The 23,583-nt window shown below is 31.8% G+C and overlaps 6 protein-coding genes across 9 annotated transcripts; 4 read left to right on the plus strand and 2 right to left on the minus strand.

Annotated features, from left to right (window-relative positions):
- The first annotated feature begins 263 nt into the window (after positions 1-263).
- Positions 264-3,051, plus strand: LOC127249359 (acyl carrier protein 1, chloroplastic-like). Of its 2 annotated transcripts, none has more exons than XM_051272115.1 (4): positions 264-475; positions 1,346-1,441; positions 1,591-1,713; positions 2,710-3,051. In XM_051272115.1, exons 1-4 carry the CDS (start codon positions 410-412, stop codon positions 2,827-2,829), a joined length of 405 nt encoding a protein of 134 aa, XP_051128072.1. In that variant the 5' UTR covers positions 264-409; the 3' UTR covers positions 2,830-3,051. The 2 variants fall into 2 exon arrangements, with proteins under 2 accessions (XP_051128072.1, XP_051128073.1); XM_051272116.1 differs by having other exon boundaries at positions 267-475; positions 1,349-1,441.
- A 1,920-nt stretch (positions 3,052-4,971) lies between these two features.
- On the minus strand, positions 4,972-5,968 carry LOC127249320 (classical arabinogalactan protein 26-like). Its single transcript, XM_051272064.1, has one exon. It carries the CDS (start codon positions 5,966-5,968, stop codon positions 5,516-5,518), a length of 453 nt encoding a protein of 150 aa, XP_051128021.1. The 3' UTR covers positions 4,972-5,515.
- A 1,376-nt stretch (positions 5,969-7,344) lies between these two features.
- On the plus strand, positions 7,345-10,196 carry LOC127249085 (superoxide dismutase [Cu-Zn]). Of its 3 annotated transcripts, none has more exons than XM_051271700.1 (8): positions 7,345-7,510; positions 8,245-8,333; positions 8,425-8,526; positions 8,624-8,719; positions 9,001-9,032; positions 9,116-9,191; positions 9,305-9,358; positions 9,969-10,196. In XM_051271700.1, the coding sequence occupies exons 2-8, from the start codon at positions 8,258-8,260 to the stop codon at positions 9,989-9,991; spliced, it is 459 nt and encodes a 152-aa protein (XP_051127657.1). In that variant the 5' UTR covers positions 7,345-7,510; positions 8,245-8,257; the 3' UTR covers positions 9,992-10,196. The 3 variants fall into 3 exon arrangements, with proteins under 3 accessions (XP_051127657.1, XP_051127658.1, XP_051127659.1); XM_051271701.1 differs by having other exon boundaries at positions 7,349-7,510; positions 8,234-8,333; XM_051271702.1 differs by lacking the exon at positions 7,345-7,510 and adding an exon at positions 7,652-7,789.
- A 153-nt stretch (positions 10,197-10,349) lies between these two features.
- Positions 10,350-13,635, plus strand: LOC127249084 (pentatricopeptide repeat-containing protein At2g36980, mitochondrial). The gene is made up of 2 exons (XM_051271699.1): positions 10,350-12,937; positions 13,024-13,635. Exons 1-2 carry the CDS (start codon positions 11,060-11,062, stop codon positions 13,060-13,062), a joined length of 1,917 nt encoding a protein of 638 aa, XP_051127656.1. The 5' UTR covers positions 10,350-11,059; the 3' UTR covers positions 13,063-13,635.
- Positions 13,089-14,476, minus strand: LOC127249032 (uncharacterized). Its single transcript, XM_051271625.1, has 7 exons — positions 14,427-14,476; positions 14,222-14,364; positions 13,821-14,118; positions 13,663-13,735; positions 13,502-13,592; positions 13,348-13,424; positions 13,089-13,223 (listed from the first exon to the last, which is right to left on the minus strand). Exons 1-7 carry the CDS (start codon positions 14,474-14,476, stop codon positions 13,089-13,091), a joined length of 867 nt encoding a protein of 288 aa, XP_051127582.1.
- A 5,426-nt stretch (positions 14,477-19,902) lies between these two features.
- Positions 19,903-22,652, plus strand: LOC127249244 (peroxidase 24). The gene is made up of 4 exons (XM_051271965.1): positions 19,903-20,265; positions 20,557-20,751; positions 21,063-21,228; positions 22,095-22,652. Exons 1-4 carry the CDS (start codon positions 19,990-19,992, stop codon positions 22,496-22,498), a joined length of 1,041 nt encoding a protein of 346 aa, XP_051127922.1. The 5' UTR covers positions 19,903-19,989; the 3' UTR covers positions 22,499-22,652.
- The last annotated feature ends 931 nt before the right edge of the window (positions 22,653-23,583 follow it).

The following is a 23,583-nucleotide window of genomic DNA, read 5'->3' on the forward strand; positions in this document are numbered from 1 at the left end:
TTAATATAATATTTTATTTGTAAATGTAAGTTACAAAATAAAAAAATATTAAAAAAAAAAAAAAGCCATAGGTAAAATGGCGAGAGCCCAAAGAAAGGCAATTGGACTAAAACTGTGTTCTTGGGAGCTCCGTAGGTTCTGAGACCTGATGAATCTGAGCCGTCGATTAAGCGGTCCCCAGAGAATGAACGGTGTGGATCTTCTGTGGTTCCGTTTCGATGGAAACGAAGTGGAGCAAGAAAGTACACCGCTATAAAACGACGGAATTGTTGTGTCGTAGGCGAGTTGCTATACGAGCATCACACTCTTCGTGCTCTCCGCCATCGCTCGCTTATAACAAACATCCTCTTCTCCAATTTCTCAGATTCATCTGCGCTCTTCCTTCGCTTTGATCTCTCACTCCTCGGAGATGGCGTCCTTTTCTGCTTCCGCGGGTTCGTTCTCGGCTGTTCCCTGCGCCTTGAAACAAAATCAGGTTGTATTCTTTGGCGATCTTGTAGAATGTGGTTTGATTTTATTGAATTGTGTTGTTTTGTTTTGTTTTATTGTATTCGTGGATGCGCTTTTTTTTTTTTTTTTTTTTTTTTTGCTGTTTCTGTGTGATCTGCGGCGGTTTTGTTATTGAGGATTTTGTTTTTGGTTTGTTCGACGGAAATTGTGTTTTTCGTTGTTGTTCGTGGCGTTCTTCTTGTGGAAATTGATGTGAAGAAACTGTTGTTGTCTTGTGTCTGTACTGAGCTGTTTGATCGTTATCAATCATGTACCTACGATTGCAATTTTTAATTGTTGATTGATGTGTTGGTTGAATTATATATATTGATATTATATCTGTGTCAGTTATCCACGGCTATCTTGAAGATTTTCATGATATGCAGATTAATGATTAAGAAAAAGTGATAGAAACTAGAATCTCCAGCTCGTAAATTGAAATTTCAGCATACCTGGTTTATTTTCATCAAGTATATCCTTACTTTAAAAACATACAGTTTTGATTTACACAGAGTACCATTTGTGAGAATTAAGCTTCTGTTAGTTTTTGAATCATTTCTGGCATGTTTATAATTTATTACAGTATATTCTATGCTCCTAACTACCTTTTTTTCAAAAAAAAGATGTTTAGTGTTTTTATGATTTCTCGAATCCAATATTGCCTTGATTCTACATAATATAATGATCGTCTTTGTTACACAAGTTTCCTGTTCTAGAAAATTGCCTTGAAGCCTTTCAACTATTTTGGCTCTTCTGTGCCCTGTAATCCTCGAACAATGAAAATAAGCTGTTAAAATATTTGAACTTTGCAGTTTGGTTCAAGAAAAATGTAATATGCTATGTTGTTGCAATGTAGCAGGTTCCAAATTTGAGGAAGGCTTCGCTTTCATTCAGCGGGAAGGCCTTCCCATCTTACAAGATGCCCGCACTTCGTTTCCGAGTTTCCTGTGCAGTATGTTTCATAATTTGCACCATTTTCCTTTTAATTGTTTTAGCCTCTCATAATCTGATTATTTTCTTAATGGTTTGCTTGCCATATGTTTTTAAATTGTCTTCTTTACAAACTGGTTCCATTTTTGCATTGGACAATCTTTCGATCAGGCCAAACCCGAGACTGTGAACAAAGTAGTTGAAATTGTGAAAAAGCAGCTGGCTCTTCCTGATGACAGAGATGTCAATGGAGAATCGAAGTTCTCTACTCTTGGTGCTGATTCTCTCGATACGGTAACTTCTATTGCCTATTAAATTAACAGCATCACAAACACAACATGTATAGTTCATAATCCACTAGTGTGTTTACTTTGTAGCATGAGATTATAATCTACTCCCTCCGTCATGCAAATGTGTGCTCATTTGACCAGGCACAAAAGTGAGTAATAATTGTTACTTTTTCCTTTTATAGTAAAAAAAAAGTACAAAAATGTAATAATTTTTTACTTAAAAAGGAAACGAGAATATTTTTCAATGACAACCCAAAAAGGAAAGTGAGCATAGAATTGAATGACGGAGGGAGTATAATATTATTTTAATAGATTATATAATCATAAATTTAATTAATACTATCATATTTACTTCCCTTGATTAAATATATGATAGTGTAGACTTTAGTATAAATATTATTATCTCCGTCCGGTTCTAAGGACCCCATTTAATTTTTGCGTGTTGATCTTTGAATATTAATTATTATATGAAAACGTAGTACAAATTAAGGAAAAATGACAAAAATGTCTCTTATAATTAGATTTGTGCAGAAAATTATACAAATATAATGATATTTTTAATGTTAAGTACAATGACACAAAAGGTAAATGAGATCCTTTGAGCCGGACGGAGGGAGTACTTGAGTTAATTAATGTATTATTCGACTGGGTTTAATCAATCTCGAGTTTTAATCTATTGAAATAAATATATGATTAGGTTGGATAAAATAATAATATTCACCTTAATCAGCCAAAGTAAACACATCCCAGAGTGTATTTGGCTTACTTATATATCTTCTGTCTCTCACTAAGCTGCATTGGTGGAACTTATTGTAATCTCGGACATTTTATACAATTAGAATACAACGAGTCAGTATTGAAGATAAAAAAATCGTGCAACGATAGCATCCCAATTTATAGTATTGACTTACTATGGTATTACTAACAGCTTACTTATATACTTTTACTATTGCTTTTGTTTTCTTGGCATTATTTCGATCGTATGTTTTCCTCCGGGCAGGTCGAGATTGTGATGGGGCTGGAGGAAGAATTTGGAATCTCTGTGGAGGAAGAGAGCGCCCAGAGCATCACCACTGTTCAAGAAGCAGCCGATCTCATCGAGAAGCTCTTGGAGAAGTGAAGAAATCGGGCTGCGCCATAAGTTTTTGCTAAGAAAGTTTCACATACATATATGGAGGTCCTCCTCACCTCTTCTCTATGAACCTTTGTTAGTTCTTTTGCGCCGCACCTGTTTTTTTTTTTTTTGGTTTCTGTTCTATGGCACTCGCCTACTTTTATTTAAATTCCTGTCTTTGGATTCGATCGATTTGATAATCTCAAGTTACAAAACTTGTGTGATTTATGTGTTGTGTTTTTATTTTTTATGACGTTTGTTTGTTGTTGGTGAAGTACATTGATTCGAGCCGAGCTTGAGCCCTGAACTTCCTCGTGAAGTTATCTAGTCGGAATAACCTTGGGCTCAACTCGGTAGTTCAATGTATTTTTTATGGTTGACTACATTTCACACTATAGGCTAAAATTTGAGGCTTTTGTAGTTTCTGTAATTTTTAAAATAGTAAAATGTTAATATTTAATGTGTACTTTGTGAAAAAAAAAATAAAGAAATTGATTTGATTGTTTTAAAAAGTTAGAATAATATCAAAGTATTCAAAGTTATTGTTTAAATAGAGTCTCATATTTAATACTATATTATGATTTCAACTAAAGAAAATGTGTACTCATGTTAAAAAATTAATATATTATACATTTATTAATTTTATATTATTAATTTCTATATCTTAAATAAAAAAATTTCTCTTCAATGATTTTTTAGTTTGGATTTTGAGTTGGAATTTGAATAGTGAAAATTTTGAATTTGAATAGCTGTATGATGTGATTTTTTTAATATAAAATTGATTTTTAATATAATATAAAAAATAAAAAATAGGTGTTTGATTTGATGTATTTGGAAAAAAAAGTGAGATAAATAGTGTAAATCCAATCTTTCAAACAAACACACCCTAAGTAAAAGACGATATATATATATATATATATTTGAAAGTTAATACTATATATGTCAGCATAAACCTTGTGTTTTTTAAATCTTCTTACAGGTCATGCAGCAAAATATTATATCATATGCAGATTTTAATTATTTATATTAGAAAAAAAGTCACTCTTAACAATAAATTTCATTTAAAAATAGTTAAATCTATAATAGTTTAAATTAATGAAAGGTGCAGCTATTGCTTCCTTCCTTCAAATTGTCATTACTTATTAGCTGCAGCATCTATCCCATGGTCCTCAAAATTGAATAAAAAGAACAATGGCATGTACACATTATCAGATGAACAAGTTTGTCAGTTTCTTCTGTAATAGTATAATAATAAATATTATAAATAATAATAATAATAATATTAATAAAAGGGTAGACAGTAGGAAGGCATCTTTTGGTGGGTGCATAATAGTCTGATTACAAATCATGTGCACTTTCACCAATTACTGTTGAAAAACATTCATAGGATGTCTTTTTCTTGAGCCACTTATTATTATTATTATTATTATTATTATTTAATATAATGATTTTTATTTCCACCCTTGTACATCTACCAGTAAAGTACACCTATTTTGACAATTTTCACTTATATGTATTTAATAAAGTAAATAACACTTTTTACTTCTACTTTACTTTCACTTTCAACATATATTTTTCACTTCTGTTTTAGTCTCACTTTCAACAAATATTAGTATATTATAGCACTTTCCACTTCTCCTTTAATCTCACTTTCAACATTAAAAAGTTGGCTTGTATTATTTCCATGTTTCACAAGTAGTATAATTTTTTATTGTCCATTATTGAAAAATATAAAAATATTTTGAAAGATTGTGAAAGTATTATCGGTGAAATAATTTTTATTTTCTAAAATAATTTAATTATGAGATAAGAATATAAAAGAACGAATCCCTAGTTTTTATTTATTACATAAAGATTGCATAATAATATATACTATTTCTCATTCAAATTTATGCCTTTATTTTTTGTTATAAAAATATATATTTTTTAAAATTTTCAGTAAAAAAAAAAAATTCTACTATTTTTGTACTATGAAAAAAAAAACTTTATTTTTATCTATTTTTCTTAAAATTAATGTTCGATCAAATAAATATAAATTTCGATAATGGAGATAGTAGTAAACAAAATCAGAGGTGATTTTAAATCTTTTTTAATTAAATTTTTATTCTTTACAAAGATATATATATATTTATTTATGAATTTGTACTATTTAAGCAATAAGTAAATGAATAATAAAACTAAAAGTTACTACATCAATTACTCAACAAAGGTGGTGAAACCTTCGTAGATCAAGCTATGAGATATCCCTTGGTCGAGGGTTGAATCCTGCGTGTGTGCATGTGTTCTTTTTTTTTTTAGTAAAAAATTATTACTTTTTCTACTTTTATTTACTCAAAACAAATCATTTAAATTAAATACTACTTGTAAGATTTTTACCCCGATTTTACTATTTTAATTTTTTTTCTCTACCAAAACATTAAATCAAATACTTATTATTTATTATATTACACAAAAATTTAATTTTATATTCAAAACATTACGTCAATACATATTTATATCACATCAAATAACTATTTCAATTCAAAATTTTTCTATTGAAAATCAAAATCTTTCAAGTAAATACACCTAAGTAAACAACCATTACTAGATCTTCAATAATCCAACTTAAAACTCTTAAAAGAATCAAGATAAAAAAGAAATGTATACACCCAAAAAAAAAAGTACTCACAACAATAAACTAACCCCATATGAATCATATCAAATCATACCGTATAACGTATCGAAAATTCACTAACCAATAAGCCAAGAAACATACACAACCAACTCCCAACCATTTTGCCAAATCAAGATCGCCGGCGGACGATTCCGGCAACGCCCCCGACGGCGCAACTGCGGCGGCATCGGGGCCGATTGTTGCGTCGGGATTAGGTGGGCTCCGGGTGGAGGGTATTGTTGGCATCGAGTCTCCGCCGCCGCCGTTGCCGCCGGGTGTCGGAAAGAGAGGTGCAATGTCAGGTGAGACTGCAACGTACGGAGTCCGAGGAGGATTTGGTAATAAAGCTGGAGTTGCTGCAATAATGGCAAAGTCATTTTTATTGAGAGATGATTGTGAACTTAGTGAAGAAGAAGAGAAGAGTGTTAGTGTTAGAAAAGACAAGAGGATGAAGAAATTTGACATTTGGATTGAAGATGAAGGAGAAGTCATTGTAGATTGTAATGATGAATCAATAATCATTCAATCATATATATATATATATATATATTTGAATTTATTTATTTATTTATTTATTTTTTTGTAAAGTGGGAAATGGGAATCAATCAAAATGGGGCAAAGTGCCAAAAGGGGTTTCTGATTAGTGTTAATATTATGGGTGAAAATGTGTGATGGAATCCATGTGTGGGCATGTGGGAAAAAAGAGACAAAGATTGGTGGCAAGTCCAGTTGGTCAAGTTTTTATTTATTTATTTATTATTTTCTCTTTTTAACTCTATAGTAAAATTATGTTGGTTTAGTTGGATATTAAAATTTTAAAAATAATGCTTCTTAATTAATCATTTTTTATGGTAATATAATATTTAAGAAAATAATGTTTAATTAGGTAATAATAATGAATTATGATATTATTTTTATTATTTTTTATATAATTAATAATATTGATAGTTAAAAATAGATTTAATACATATGATTAAAAAACTAGAATATGTATTTTAAATATTTTAAAAATTATATCGAAATAAAAAGTTGATGCAACATGAGTATCGAATAAAAATTTTTAGATAAAAATATTTATTTCTTTTAGAAGATGATGTATGATGCTATATTTTATATAGTTAACTAAATCGATTTATATTTTTTAAACATATTTTGATTTAGTAAATTTTACCTAGATAAAAAAATATCAATCATTACGTGATAAACAAAAATGAAAAAAAAGTGTCGGAGAGAATATAATTTTGAAGAGAATTGAGCTTATAATTAAAAATTCAAATACAATATTAAAAAATCTAAAACTAAGGTTCAATCAAATTGCATTCGAAGCCCAAAACTTATTGAAAGTGAGCCCACAATAGGATGGCCCAATAACTATTATTTGATCCAATTGTATCACGGCCCATTAACAGCACGCGAACCACGTGGACAAGTCTAGGCCGATTGTCGAATCCCACGCGCTTTTCTTATTTACATATTTGGTCATTTTTACGTGAACTCACGCTCAAAAAATGCGCGTGGTTCAAGTTTGGTGGGCATGACCGCGCGCCACCTACCACTTCGATAATTTCCTTCGTGTAAGTATTTTAATAAAATATACTTTAAAAAATAAAATGAAAATAATTTTTTAAATAATAAAAAAATAAAAAAAAATTTAAATTTAAATAACGGATAAAAAAGTATAATTTTATTGCTTTTAGACCAACAATAATAAATAATCTCAATTTCAAATTTTATATTAATATTATTAAAATGACTAATATTTATAAATATTATGAATATATATTTTCTTCGTCTTTTTTTCAAGAATATACATATTTTATTATTTTAAGTTATCTATAAAAATTAATAAATTAATAAATTTTCATTTAATTTTGTGAGGCAATGGTAGTAAATATGGCTTCTAGAAACACCGAATGAGACGAATAAACGGACGCACTCTGCAGGCTGCATTTTCATTCAGTGATATTTTGCGACACTCGTTCTGGAGATTCTGTTCTCGACCTGATTCTGCATCGTCAATTGGGGCGGCCTGAGGTGAGATTGTTAAAGAAATCGTTCGGTATAGTGCTGTTGAATTTTGGATTTTTGTTTGAAATCGGATGATATAGGAAATGACTCGCCTGTTTTTACTTTTGGATAAGCTTTTGTTTCGGATAAGCTTTTGTTTCGTTTGAGAGTCGTTTGTGCTGTTTAGATCTTTGTTTTTTCTAATATATTCCGTCGATGTGTTTGGTTTCGAGTGTGTTTTTCTCAGCTGGAGTGGATCTGGATCGGTTTGGAGCTAATTGTTCCGTTTTCACTTTAATTTTTAGGGTATTTTTTTGATCTACTTGTGTTTTTGTTGCTTGATCTGTGGATAGAGCGGCTTTGGTCTGATAGACTCCGCGATAGTTAATGTAATCTCGTAAAGTTTATTTTAATTTTAGATTTAGTACCAGTTCTTCTGAAGGATTTCATCTGCTTGGGCTTTATCTCTACTATAACCACGCTCGAGTAGGAGTACGATTAGTTCTGTTTGGGCATTAGACAAAAGGATTTCGTGTTTGTTGAATTTCTGAGATTTGCAATGGTAGTTTATATGATAAGGACGTTTTGTGTGAAAGTTTGTGGAAGATATTGTTGGCTGTACGTTATTGCTTTCACTACGATGATTGTGATGTTCTTAAAAACTGGCTGATTTTCGAAGCAAAATCAACGTGCTTAGCATAATTTGTTTATTCCTCCCTTTTGTTGTGCATACGATTAAAGCTGAGATAGAAATTTTGCAGATCATAAACAATCATGGTGAAGGCAGTTGCAGTGCTTAGCAGCAGCGAGGGTGTGAGCGGAACTATCCAGTTTTCCCAAGAAGGAGATGGTATTCGTCGATTACATTTTCTCGAAGCTCGAATTTCATCAGTTATTGTTCATGTCCTTAAGATCCTTATTGTCGTCTACTGTTTCCTCAGCTCCGACAACCGTTACCGGAAACCTTGCTGGCCTGAAGCCTGGGCTCCATGGCTTCCATGTGCATGCTCTTGGTGACACAACAAATGGCTGTATGTCAACTGGTAATTTCTCTTCTCTTACTTGTTATTTGGATGCTTTATATTTCTAGAAATGTCTACAAATCAAAATTGTTGATACAATTGTCAAATGAATTTGTAGGACCTCACTTCAACCCTGCTGGAAAAGAGCATGGTGCTCCCGAGGATGAGACTCGCCATGCTGGTGACCTCGGGAATGTCACTGTTGGTGACGATGGTAGTCACTTTTTACTTTGATAACAAAATTAAAAGAATTATCAATCTCTTTTTATATAAATCCTTACTTGATTGGATTTGACTATATACTATTGGAAATTCACTTTCTGCCATTTGTTTATTGCATCCTTGTGCAATGTATAAGTTTAATAAACAAATAAATTATCACCTAGTTTAGGTCTCTGTTCGATTTCTTATTCAAATTCTCTGTTCGATGACCTAAGTTTACGTTGTTGTTCTTATTGCCTTGACTGATTTGTTTATGCCCGTAACTTCTTACAGGTACTGCTTCTTTCACCATTACCGACAAGCAGGTCCTATTACTAACCTACCTTCTCTCATAACAGCTAATGATTCTAGTTCAACAATTCTTACATTACTTTCCATTTCTCTGCAGATTCCGCTTTCAGGACCTAACTCCATCATCGGAAGGGCTGTTGTTGTTCATGCTGATCCCGATGATCTTGGAAAGGGTGGGTCTCAGTTCGTTTTCTTATTTCTCACCGTATAAACTCTTATTCATTGCCCTAGTTGATCTTACTATGTAAACTACACTCACTCTTTCTATGATGTTCTACTGTTTCAGGAGGACACGAGCTTAGCAAAAGCACTGGAAATGCTGGTGGAAGAGTTGCTTGTGGTAATGCTTAAATATTTATGCTATTTCCAACATTACAACATGGTTTTTCTTTCCTCCCACCATTTTGGATATCCAAAAGGATGGCAATGGGTCCAAATAGACCCGACCCGGACACTATCCATTTACTTGGGGTTTGGTTCAAATATTTGGGCATTAAGTTGGGTATTTTATACTCTATTCGGGTTAGGTCTAGGATCTAAGGGTTTAAATTTAATCCAATTAATATATTATTAATATATCAATAATATTTAAGGAAAAAAAAAATCTAACAAGGTAATCATTTTAGTCATTTATTTCTATTTTTTTTTGCTGAGATTGATTTATTTATACATGATGATTTTATTATAATATTTTTGAAATAAATATATAGATTTTGATGTATTTGGGGTTTGAGTTTGGGTTGGGTTTTGGAATACCCGGGTCCGATGTGGGTCTTGGATCTAATAATGTGTATTAGGATTTCCCATGAGATGGACAAACACACATGCACACGAGTTAATTCTATTGTTCTTTAAGGTCTGTTGTGGTCCAAATTTCTTGATTATTTAGACTCTGTTTGTCACCGGCGGCCAAGCAAATTTAAATTCATGTATTAACTCTAACTGTGCAGGTATCATTGGCCTCCAGGGCTAAGTGATCCCACTCGAAGAGCCACAGACTCGACTCATCTCGGCTTTGTATCACTGCCCCCGACCGTCGGTACTATGTCTGTTTTCTTAGTTGGTATTCTCATCAATAAATAAAATGGCTGTTACAATGCACTGAGTTTCATCTATAATTCGAACCAAAATTTGATTATGTTTTGAATCTGGTTATAAAAGCTTGGTGTTGCATTTTACGTTCTTGTGGAAATTCTCTCCAATTCCTATAGGCTTTGAAGAATATGTTAAACCACAGATGATAAATATAGGACAAAGAAAGTGCCTAATACAACAAATAGATCTTTGGAGAGGTTATCTTATGAAAGTTAAATTTACTTATGTTTGCTAATATATATCCTGACCGTGAAACTCTCAACGCTTCCTTATACTGCCTGCCGCATGATTTATCTAGTCGTGTCGGATCTAGTTTGCAAGTTATTACTGTTGCCCAATGGTTTATCTAGAATGCATTTGTCAAGTAGAGGTTATGGATTTTTACCTATAAAAAAAAATGATTTTGTTGTGCAATTGTTAAAATATTTTCATAATGCTATCTCCAACTGAAAAAAAAAAAAAAAAAAAAAAAACGGAAAAAGAAAAAATTTTTATTGTGCAGAAATATCTTCATAATGCTATCTTGAGCGATGCGCATATTGTAGTGGCGGGAAACCATCAATAATTTCAACAATTTTATTATATTTAAAATTACTTTTAATTTTATTATAATCAAAATAATATTTTCCAATACCTGTTTTTTTACAAATTTATTAAAAAAAAATATCTGCTTCAAACTTTTGTTTATATTTTTTACTTCTGTTCATTTTTCTATTAATACTTTTGACGTCCGTCTATTTTTAAGCCAGTACATATACCCCCCTAAGTTCTAACCATAGAAAAAAATAAAAATAAAAATAAAAATCTAACCAGACCCAAAATCCAAATTCGGAATTTCACTATTCGGCAGCATCATCAAGTCGACGATGCCATAAATTCACTCAAACCAATCCACCAATGGATTTTCACTTTTCAAGTTTAATCACTCCCAAATCTCTCCAATCCAATGCATCCCAACCTCCTCCGCGCCACTTCCCGAATCGCAGCCCTCGCAAAGTCAGGCAACATCACACACGCCCGCAAGGTGTTCGACGAAATGCCTCAAAAAGACACAATTGCATGGAACGCCATCATCACAGCCTACACTCATCTCGGCTTCCACAAATCAGCCATTTCACTCTTCGCCGCCATGGACGTCACCCCCGACCACTTCACCTACACCGCAGCATTGAGCGCCAGCGCCGCCTTAAAGTCCGTAAGCCTCGGCCGGCGGCTCCACGGCCTCGTCGTCGTCTCCGGCTGGTCCTCGTCGTCGCCGGTGAACAATGCACTTATCGATGTCTACGGGAAATGCTCAAGCGTTAAGGAGGCGAAGAAAGTATTCGACGAGATGGGATCGACGAGGAACGACGTCTCGTGGTGTTCATTGCTGTTTGCGTATTTGAATTCCGGCCTTCTCGACACTTCTATCGTGGTTTTCGATTGCATGCCGAGACGGGTGACGGTCGCGTGGAACACGGTTATAGCTGGATTTGCGAAGCGGGGCGAGGTCAAGTTGTGTTTGGCGTTGTTTCGGGAGATGTTGGAGGATGGTCGTTGCGGCGCGGATCGGTGGACGTTGAGCTCGGTTATGAACGCTTGCGGCGAAATGAGCGAGCCGCAGTTCGGTTATACGGTGCACGGTTTGATTGTTCGGATGGGTTGGGGTAGTGCCGCGGAGGTTTATAACTCGGTTCTTAGTTTTTACGTGAGATTCGGCGACAAAAATGATGTCTTGAAGGCCGTCGAGGCGGTTGGAGTTCGAAGGCTTGGCGTGGTTTCACGGAACGCAATTATCGATGCTTATATGAAGATAGGCGATATTGAGAACGCGTATATCACGTTTCGAAGCGTGCCTGAGAGGAATGTAATATCGTGGACGTCAATGATTACGGGATTTATGAGAAACGGGCAGGGAGAGTGCGCGCTAAAGTTTTTTGTCGGTATGACGAGAAACGGGATTCGTCCGGATGAAGTTGCGACAGGAGGTGTATTACATGCTTGCTCAACAACGGCGATGCTCGGGTTCGGTAGAGTAGTTCACGGCATCGTGGTTAAGTCCGGTTTCCACTCCGATACCTACGTCGGGAATAGCGTGGTGAACATGTATGCGAAGTGCGGCGATATCGTCAATTCGGACAAGGCCTTCGACGAAATTCTCGACAAGGACTTGGTTTCGTGGAACACGATGTTGTTCGCGTTAGGAATCCACGGGCGTTCCAACGAGGCTCTCGATATTCTACGCAAAATCGTGGCTTCGGGGTTGAATCCGGACGAGGTGACGTTCGTCGGGTTATTGACGACGTGTAGTCACTTGGGGTTGATCGAAGAAGGCCTCGGAATCTTCGCATCGATGGCTACACAGTACGGAATTTCGCAAGAGATCGATCATGTCGCTTGTGTGGTCGACATGTTGGGTCGGGCCGGAGAGCTGAAGAAAGCGGGAGAAGTCGTGAGCAAATACGTTGAAGATATCGACGGTACCGTAAAGGAAGTTCTTTTCGGTTGTTATGCTCGTCGGGATGACTTATCGACGGGATGCGCCGTCGAGTTATCCGAGCAGCTTCGGATCGCGAAGCCTAACGACGAAATGAGCTACGTCGTGCTGTCGAACTTGTATTGTTCGACGGGACAGTGGAAACAAGCACAGGCTTTAAGGAAATCTATGGTAGAAAAGGGTGTTAGGAAGATACCTGGCTGTAGTTGGATCGAAATCGCGAACCGAGTAACTCCATTTGTCGCGGGAGACACCGCGTCGACGATGGGCGGGGACGAGCTACGATCGATGCTACGCGTTCTCGAACACGAGACGAGGCGATCGACGTCGATTCTGTGCTTCGACTGGGTGAGTTAGAACAGATTCTTGTTATACATTTAGGAAGTTAATACTACAGAAAAAACGTCGATATTATCTACACAGACTACACACAGGTTCTTCGGAAGTGTTCGACTAAATTACTGACTGTATGAACAACTCGGATGCTCTTTCAACTCGATCATACCTGGTTGGAGGTCTCGGAAGTTCGATCGCGAGAGGAGAATAATCTGAAGTAGGTATGGTTGACGAGTGCCGCGAGTCCAAGCCCAGCGATCGACGAAATCAGGATGGCATAAGTCGCTTCTACGCGAAGCTGTTCGATCAAACACGGACTGTTAGATAATTCCAACCAGATGTTGAAAAATGTTATAAAGAAACGAGTAATGGACGTAATAAATGTTTTGATTATGAAAGTCGAGCAGCGTAAGATTTCTCACCAACGCGTAAAGAACGTGGAGTAAAACGGCGACAAGAACAAACTCGATAGCTGCGTAAGCCCATAGGAATTCCCCGACTGGTGCATCGAGACAAAAGTGTGTTTCAGATCGACATTTTATGGCGAATTTACGTTGTAGCATCCATTTTTCATACCTAGAATAACTGCAAGAATTGATGCCGTAAAAGCCAATGTGAACGCGCATGGCGCTGCCACTGCAAGCGTTCGGTTCTTCATCTCCTGTATCTATAAATGTAGCGACGCCATTAATAAAATCGAAACGTTTTCTTTTGCTAAATCTTGTTAGCTGTCTTACCAGTAGCTGCTCGAGGTAGAAGAAATAGCACGTCGTGCTAACCAAGACGAGAACCACGAAATCTTGCCAGGCACTTGTAAATACGTTGAAAAAACAATGTAAGCAAAGACATCCAACTAACTAATTTCGAACTTTACGATCTCAAAGAGCAAGCTTACTCGAAAGAGTTAAGTCGGCTCTGTTCTGTGATCTCTCTTCGCGGCGCAACAGTCACCCGAAGCAAAGTTACAGGTAAGTTCAAGACTTCCTCGCCGCAGACATCGCAAAGCCTATCGCCCTTCATGCTAAACCACTTGACCGCGCAATTTTCGTGCACTAATCTGAGAGCTCCCTTACAGCAGCATTCGAGTTTCAGCGTATTTCTCTCTTCGAATGTGTCGAGACAGATTCTGCATACGGCTTCCTCTTCGAGTATCTCATGCTCTTCTTCAGCAGGGACAGTGGTTGTCGATCCACCTAACTTAGCCGAAGGCAAAGATTACTACGATAAAAATTGTAATAATTCGGGATAACTCTAATGAATCGAAAACAAACATTCGAGCAACAAAAAGCAGCAAACCTCTGTTTGGATCTGAAGAATGGTTGCGGGAAGGACTGAATGAAGCCTTTACGATAATGTAATTCCTTCTTGGAGCAGAGTGGGATCTTTGGATAATACTCGAGGCTGCCCTGTCTGCAATAAGCCGAGGAAGAAATGTTATGCTTCAAGATCACAATGTGAAAGAGTCGAAGATGCAGAATCATTCGTGTTCTTTCATTTTCACCAGTTTGAGTGGATAAGTTTCCAGTCGACAACACTGGAAGGGAGATACATCTTTTCCAAACAGTGGTATAAGAATCAGCAGGCCTTTCTGGAGTTGCTTTAAAATTTGAATTCAGTAGAGGAAAGCTCCTTTCCTCGTCTGTTACAGTTGTCTTTATTCTTTGAGCTAATGACCATAGAAAACAAGCTGCGGAAGAACTTCCAGTTAAGATGCCCGGGGAATGGAGCAAATCCTTGACGTTGCAGCAGCTTGAAAAATATCCGTGAATGGTTGCATCTGAATGCCGTCTTTTTAGCCATGAATTCACAGTGTCGCTCTCGGGGTGCTTACCATCAAAATCAACCTAAGCGCAATGCAAATCAAGGCTCCAATCAACATAAGTTCGAAAAATCCAGAACAATGATCAAAGATAATATACATGAACCTTTTGAAAGTTCAATAAACAACGAGCAAAGAGAAGATGTATAGGTTCATTCATTCTGAATTGAAGTTTCTCAACAGCAAATGTTTCTAAAAACGCATAAAACTCGACTGCAATTACAACTAGCGGCGCAAAATGAAATTAGCAGTAGCCATGGCTATAGCTACAAAAACAGAGAGATAGTGATGATAACTCAAACATAAAACATTTAGGATATAACAAAGATAATACACTTTTCCCATCTAGCAAATGCTTGATCAATGATCATGGATATTAGAAATTTAGAAATCGGTTCTTCAAACATAGCAATGATCCAAATAGGCAAAAACAAAATTCTTAAATACACAATGGCAACCATATGTATATATAAGAACCAAGAAAAGAATAAAAAAGAAGTTCCCTTGACTCCCTTATTAAGAACACAAGGAACACATATCCATTTCAATGGCAGATTGACTATTAAAACATTTAAGGGTAAATAACATATCATCATTATCCACTTATGTTTAGAAATTGCTTGAGACTTAGCATTTGAAACATATTTACGAACACTCATACAATTTTTTAGTAAAACTATAATATGTAATTCACTGAAAAGTTAAACCTAAACGTATCTGCTCAAACATGCATATATCACTATTCATGAAAGATAATACCAAACTATCAGTTTCCATATGAAATTAAGCTGTCACAACACCACCAACAGCACATCAAGAGAGCATAAATGTATAATCTCCATGTTTTCTCTACAATTTACAGCAAATTTTGAAATATCTACGACGTTCATACCAAATTCGATCCTTCCACTACATTAACTTCTCTCCAATTTTGATAAGAACGTAAGGTAGAAATCACGAGCACTACATTTCCCGTGCAAATTCAAATTATAAGGAGGAAAATAACAAAAATTCATGCTCGTACATCAACAATATTTGGTGCAATCATAACCTGAGATTTCACGCGTGCAGGAGTACTTCCGATTCCGATAACGAACCCTCCTCCACGCTCCGTGGCTGCATTAGCATTATCCACCGGTGTAGGGCAGTAGTCCATTCCTTCCTTCCTTTCTCCGCTAAATCAAACCCCCAAAAAATGGAAGGGAAAAGACATGCATCGCATCGATGAATCGGAACATGGCGCGCGACGAACATGGCCTGGATTCGAGGATCTCGTTCCATTTCTTTCCCATCTCAATTTGGACCGACCGGCTCAGACCACTGTACCTAACTTAAAATTAGATTAATTTGATATATGATATAAAAAAATCTTATTAATAATATAAAAAATAATATCTTATATTAAATATTATTTTTATTATAAAATATAATATATATTATATATACTAAAAATATAATATTGTAATTTGAGTTAGCAACATCAATACTTGCAAAGGTGGTCTTTTTTTTTTTTTTTTTTTTTTTTCAATCAAAATTTAAAGTATGATTTAAATAATACTCTTTTCGTTCAGAGAACAATTTTTTTTAATAAAAAAATATGGAGTAAAAAAAAAAAAAACTCTTAACTAAATTTAGTCAAAGAATGATAATTGGCATATGTAAGAATGATCCTTCTTCATCTTATTATTATTATTATTATTATTATTATTATAGTGTTGTTTAAATGATAATACAAATTGCCTGTTTAATTTATTTTTTAATTTGAGATTTTGTTTAAAAATTGTTTAGATTTACGTTTAGTAAGAATGTATTTTTATAAAAAAAAATCATTACGATTTTATAGTAAAAAATAAATAAATAAATAGAATCCAACTTTAAGTAATTATACTTTTTTTTCTATCTGGTATGAATGCATAATGTATTTATTTGCTCTTTGTATTTAGATATAAAAGTTTTTAAAAATATTTATAAAGATCTAATTGTAAAAATAAAACACAGATATTGATTTTGGATAGATCAATAACAAAATGAATAAATTGATTCCGAAAATAGCAAATTGATATTTTGGTTTTTTAAAAACTTAATATTATTATAAAAAAAATAGTATTTTTGTAACAAAATTTTTTATCTCTAGATTTACTCATTTTCATTATTAATGACATTAAGTACAAAAATTTAAATTCGGCCCTAAAAATTCAGGTAACTAAAGCCAATAGTTTCTAATTTTTGTTACAAATATGTAGATTCTTTGTAATGTATATATTCCTCATTTCCAACTTAATATACTCTTTTGTTTTGTTTTGTTTTTTTTTTTTCATATATTAATAAATAATAATATTTAATTGGTTATTAAAAATATATAAAAAAATTTGATAGTTTCGTCCTTAAAAATAAAAAAAATGATTTTTAAAAAATATAAGTATTTTAGTATTTATATATGATTATTTTTACTATAATATAAAATAAATATTTTTTAATAAAACTAACGAATATAATAATAGAAAAATACATTGAATTGGAACAAATAAAATATATTGTTATAAAAAAGTGTATATATATATTTAAAAAAATAAAAGAATAAAGTCAATATATAAATTGGAGTATAACTATTATATGTAAGAATGTGTGCATGAATGGAATGCACGGTATTGTTGGAACAATAATCCGACATACTTAACCAATGATTGGGCTACCAATTAATACATGTCCTAAATAGGCTGACTTATATGTATTATTTTTAATTAAGCTAGCTTCAAAATTCATCTAACCAAATTATAAACCAAAGTCAATTCATGCATCTCTACCAAATATAAAAATTAATAAATGTATGATAACCGTCTACTTGTAAGATTTTAGACGTGATATTACTATTCTATTTTTTTTTTTCTTCTAAATACAATTCTTATTTATTTTATTACACTAAAATCTAATTTTACATTCAAAACATCATATCAACACATATTTATATCACATCAAACAACTATTTCAATTCAAAATTTTACTATTTAAAATCAAAACCCAAAACCAAAATCTCACGGATAAACACAAGCAAATATTATTAATTTAGTTTGAGCCATTTCTCATAAAAGCTTTTTATGTCTTTATTATTATTATTATTATTATTATCTACGAAACATTATTATAGAATGTCTGTGGAGTTTTAGGCTGAGTTTTACTATTCCAAAATTTTATTTTTCCAAAAATATCAATTCATTTTTATCTTTTTTTAAGATTCGGGTGTGTTTGTTTGGGATTTTGGATTTTAAGTTGGAATTTGAATAGTAAAAATTTTGAATTTGAATAGTTATATGATGTGATATAAATAGGTGTTGATGTGATGTTTTGAATATAAAATTGATTTTTAGTATAATATATATAAAAAAAAGTGTTTGATTTGATATTTTTGAAAAATAAATAAATAAATAATGTATTTAAAATCCAATAATCCAAACAAACAATTGAAATAAAAGTACGAGAGAAAAAAGTCCACTTAAGATAAACTCATTTCCTTTCAATTTATTATTCAATCATATATAATAATTTTTATATAAAAAATATGTTAGTTTGTGTTTGTTCGAGGAGTTTTGGTTTTTTGTTTAAATTTTGAATAATAAATTTCAATTGAAATAGTTATTAGATGTAATATTTTAAATGTAAATTAAATTTTAGCGTAATAGTAATAAATACTTTTTATGTTCCACATAAATTGTTTATATTTTTTATTTTGGTTCATCTTACATAATTTATTTGTTTAATTTTTGGAAAATATATATTTAATAGCATTTTAAATTTTTTTATAATTTTCTAATTTTACTTTTAACTATAACTATTTGTATTATACAATAATTATTTTACTAATATATTTTTTAGTTCTTTACTCATTATAATTTATAAAATTTTCGTATCTACAGTAAATAGAACAACTAAGATGGGCGGGAGTAAAAAATAAGTATTATTATTTAAATAAAAAATTAAAATTAAAATACAAAAATTACAAGCTTGTTCACCAAACTAATTTTTTTTTTCTAATATGATTATTAATATACATAATATTTTGAAAACAATTTTCAACAAAAAAATCAATAATTTAATATAAAATATTATTTTTTATATTAACGACGCAATTCTCATAACTTATACAAAAAAAAATATCTCAAACTAAAACACTGAACAAACAAACACAAAAAGAATAAATAGGTAGGTTTGTTTGTGTGGAATTCAGTTTTGTATTATAATTTGAATAGTTAGACATGATATTTTAAGTTCATAAAAAGAATATAAGAACTAATAAAAAAAATTGAAGTCAAACTCTCTATGTGCTGTAGGGATTTTGGATTATAATTTTTAACTAAGAATGTATTAAAATAAATATTAAATTAAAGATTTTAAATAAAAATTAATATTAAAAATATTTTTATAAAACACATAAAATACTTCACTGATATATAATAATGCAAAAATAAATAAAAAAAATACCAACATACAAGTGTATTTGTTTGAATTTTAAATTTAAATTAATATTATTTAGCTTATATTTGGTTTTTAATAAAAATATAATATTATTTTTTTTATAAAATATTAAATCAAAATACTATTTAAACAAAAAATTCAAATTAAAGAAAACTCCAAACTCAAATCAAAATTAATTCTGTGTTCTTTTAGCGTTTGGGATTATTTTTTCAAATTTTTGTTATTAGGTATTGAAATTTTCCAAAGTATTATTATATGAATGGGAAAAGTATACAAACCCAAATATTCATTGAATTTTCGAAGCATTCATTCTATTATTTTAGAACTAGAGAATATCAAAAGTACCTAATCAAACCCATGTTTGATTATTTATTTATTTTTATATAAAAAAAAAATAGAATATTATATTGCTACCTAACCTTATTCCATAAATAGAATTTAAAATATTATACATAATTATTACCATTAGGATAATTTAAAATAAAAAATATATACACGAACTCTAACAATACCCACAAACCACGGCAGCTTATGCTACCAAGTTGACATATATAGATTTTTCCATTTTTTTTTATAAAAAAAATATTATTTAAATAAATTTAATAATAATGTTTTTTTATCACCCATTTCTCTACTTGGTTTATTTCTCCCTATAAAAGGAAACTTTTCGAAGAGTTCTTACACACACCAAACATTGCAAGAAAACTTGTAATAAGACTTACAAGTATTTGTAATAAAAAGCATTGTTTGTTCTTTGTGCAATTTTCTTGTGAGGATGATGAGAGGAGTATTTTTAGGGTTTATTCTCATTTTTGCGTCGGTCGCAGCAGTGGTCGGTCGTAATCATGGTCTAAAACAAAAACATAATTCGATCCCGTCTGAAAATAATCGTGGTAAAGAACGCGGAGGTTTGAGGCCGAATTATTACGCCGCGAATGGTTGTCCACAAGCCGAGCGGCTTGTTCGACAAGTCACTTGGGAGAAAGTTCGAAACGACGCGACTTTGGGAGCTAAGTTGCTTCGCTTGCATTATCACGATTGCTTCGTTACAGTGCGTATTGACATATTTTTTATATTTAATATATTTTTACTTAAATTAATTGTAGTGTGTTGTATATGACTATTGTATGTGTGATAGCTGATGTGTTGTATTTGTATTATCTTAACATATCCAACATACTGTATATAATAATATTATGTGCTTCCAGGCATCAAACAATGTGTTTTTCAGCACATTACTAAATTTTAAATTCAGCATTGTAAATGTCGCCGTCTTATATTTTTGTTCGTTATAAACTCATGCATTGTATAATAATTTATAATGTTTTTAATGTTCTTGTAGGGATGCGACGGATCGATACTTTTGGACACCGTCGTCGGGAAAAACCAATCGGAGAAGGATGCGGGTCCGAATCTATCACTCGGTGGTTTTGATGTCATCGATGCAATCAAGGATCGGGTCGAGGAAGAATGCCCGGGAATCGTCTCGTGTGCTGATATACTTGCCTTGGCTGCTCGGGATGCCATTCTTTTTTCGGTGATTATTTTTTTTCAAAACTTCACATATATATATATATATTACGCGCTAAACAGTCAAATTTTGCTTCATATATATTATAAGAAATTATTCTAATTTTCTACGTGAAAATAGTAAAAAGTTGAATAAAAATACGAATATGTGATATAATATAAATAGAAGACAGTCATGATATTTTGAATCGAAAAAACACATTTATTTAATATTTTAAATAGAAAAATATATTTTCACTATAATACTTTTTTTCAATATAAATTTAAAACAAAATTCGAGGGAATAATCGATGTTTAACAATTTTCATATGCATGTAGGTGCGGAGGCCGCTGTGGAATGTGTTGACGGGGAGAAAGGATAGTAAGATTTCTCTCTTATCAAATGTAGCCGGGAATCTCCCATCGCCATTTTCGAATTTCTCCACACTCCTCAATATCTTCTCCAACAACGGTTTAGATTTCACGGATCTTGTTGCATTATCGGGTGAGAATATATTTAATAATTAAACTTTTTGTTTACATAGCTACTTTTGAAGGAATATTGATTTTTTAGGACGGAAAAAAATATTTGAATAGTTAAAAAAAGTAAAAATAAAAATCCAAAGAAACACAATTTAATGCTCTATCTATATGTATATATATATTTTTTGAATTTTTTATAAATAATAATTTTCGTAAAAGATTTTTATAAATAATCTTATCATTTTAAATTTATTTTTATTTTTATTATTATTATTATACAAATATTACTATTTTTATATATAAATTAACACTCATAACAAGACAAAACAATCTTTATAAATATTAAATCAAATACATATTATTTATTTGCTATATTATACTAAAAATTAATTTTATATTTAAAATATCACATCTAAACCTATTTGGAATGTAAAATTAATTTTGAAAGATAATATAAAAAAAATGTGTTTAATTGGATATTTGTGTGAAGAAAAAGTTTGGTAAAATAAAATATTAACACAAAATCTTTCAAAATAACATTTGAATTTTTTATATTAAAACAAAAAATTGATACATTTTAATTATATTAAAATCACTATTATTATTTTTTTTATTTTAACTATATCGACTATTTAAATATAACAAAAAAAAATGAAATTTTAGATATGATAGTGTGACAATCTGGCCATATTGTTTCAGCTATTTCGGTTAGTTTTTAGCGGTAAAATTAAAATTGATTGAAATTATTATAGTAAATTAAAATTGATGAGTTTTAAGACCTACTACATTTGTTATTCTACGGGATCAAATTTGATTTTTTTTTTTTAAAAAAAATATTCAAAACTATATTTTAAAACGTTGTAAAAAAACAATTGTTGAACTCTGCAGGGGCACACACCATCGGAGTAGCTCACTGCGGCGCCATTTCGCGGCGGCTCTTCAACTTCACCGGCAGAGGCGACGCCGATCCGTCGCTAGATCCGTCGTACGCTGCCGAGCTGCGGCGGCAGTGCCCGAATCCGGCGGACCGGGCCACCACCGTGGATATGGATCCCGACACCCCATCGGAGTTCGACCCCAATTACTTCGCCGCCGTCGCTCAGAACAAGGGACTCTTCCAGTCCGACGCCGCCCTTCTCACCAACCAGGCGTCCGCCGCCCTCGTGCGGCGGCTGCAGTCGCCGGCGGCGTTTTTCAGTCAGTTTTCGGACTCGATGGAGAAGATGGGAAGGATTGCCGGCGACGCCAATGTCGCCGGAGAAGTTAGGCAGAACTGTCGCCGGGTTAATTAATTAATTAATTAATTAATGCGGATGATATATATATATATATATATTGTTACGAAATTATTTACATATTTATATAAATGTGTGATGGTGTTTTTCTAAGTGTTTTATTACTATTGTATTGCTAATTCAATTAATGAAAATTAGTGTTTTGTTTGAATTTTTAACATTTCCAATAATTTTTTCAAGATATGATTCTTAATACTTTTGTTTTTTAAGAAAAAAAATTATAAAATATTAGATCAAATTATTTTTACATAAAGTTAAAACTATTTACACAAATTCAAACCAAATAAACTCCACGTATCAAATAGACAAATAACACTCCGTACTAATTCAAAAGAATAATTTTTACTATTTTTGTTCGTGTCTATATTCCTTTGTTATTTTTAAAAAAAATAATTATAAATATTTTTAACTTTTGCTTAAATTACAAACATATCTACTTCCACTAATTAATAAAATATCATTCTTCCATTAATTAATAAAATAATACTATTATTTTTACAGTTGTACTCCATTTATATAAATCTTTTTGAAGTTTTAAGCTTTATTTCTAAAACACTTTTATATTTTGGCATTATTTAATTTTTCAAAACTATTATATCAATTTTTATCTTTTTTTTTTTTTACAAAATCTAACATAAAATACTGTTTTTTTATTATTTTCAAAATTTTAAAGCACATGTTTTTCTTTTGTCAATTTTTCTCAAACTTTAATATTTAGACTCATTATTTCTTGAATTTTTATTTTTTTTACAAAATATTATTTTAATACTAATTTAAACTATTCTTTTTCCAATCACACTAAAGAAGCACAAATATTTGATGTAAAATTTCAAAAAAATAAAAATAAAAGAAGTTTGCTTCACTTTGTGTTTTTTATGACACAATTTCTCATAAATATTATTTTAAAAAATATAATATATACACATATTAACACAATACAATATGTATAATATATACTTTATGTACTTACAAAACTTAAATCCGTAAGGGATGATCTGACGGTGGTGCAAGGGTTAGAGGTATTACCGTGAAATATAACAGTGATTGTATTTGTATTTATATTTCATAATTCTAATTTTTTA

Source organism: Andrographis paniculata, unplaced genomic scaffold (genome assembly GCF_009805555.1).
Source record: "Andrographis paniculata isolate CXL003 unplaced genomic scaffold, ASM980555v1 Contig35END, whole genome shotgun sequence".
NCBI classification, from domain to species: Eukaryota; Viridiplantae; Streptophyta; class Magnoliopsida; order Lamiales; family Acanthaceae; genus Andrographis; species Andrographis paniculata.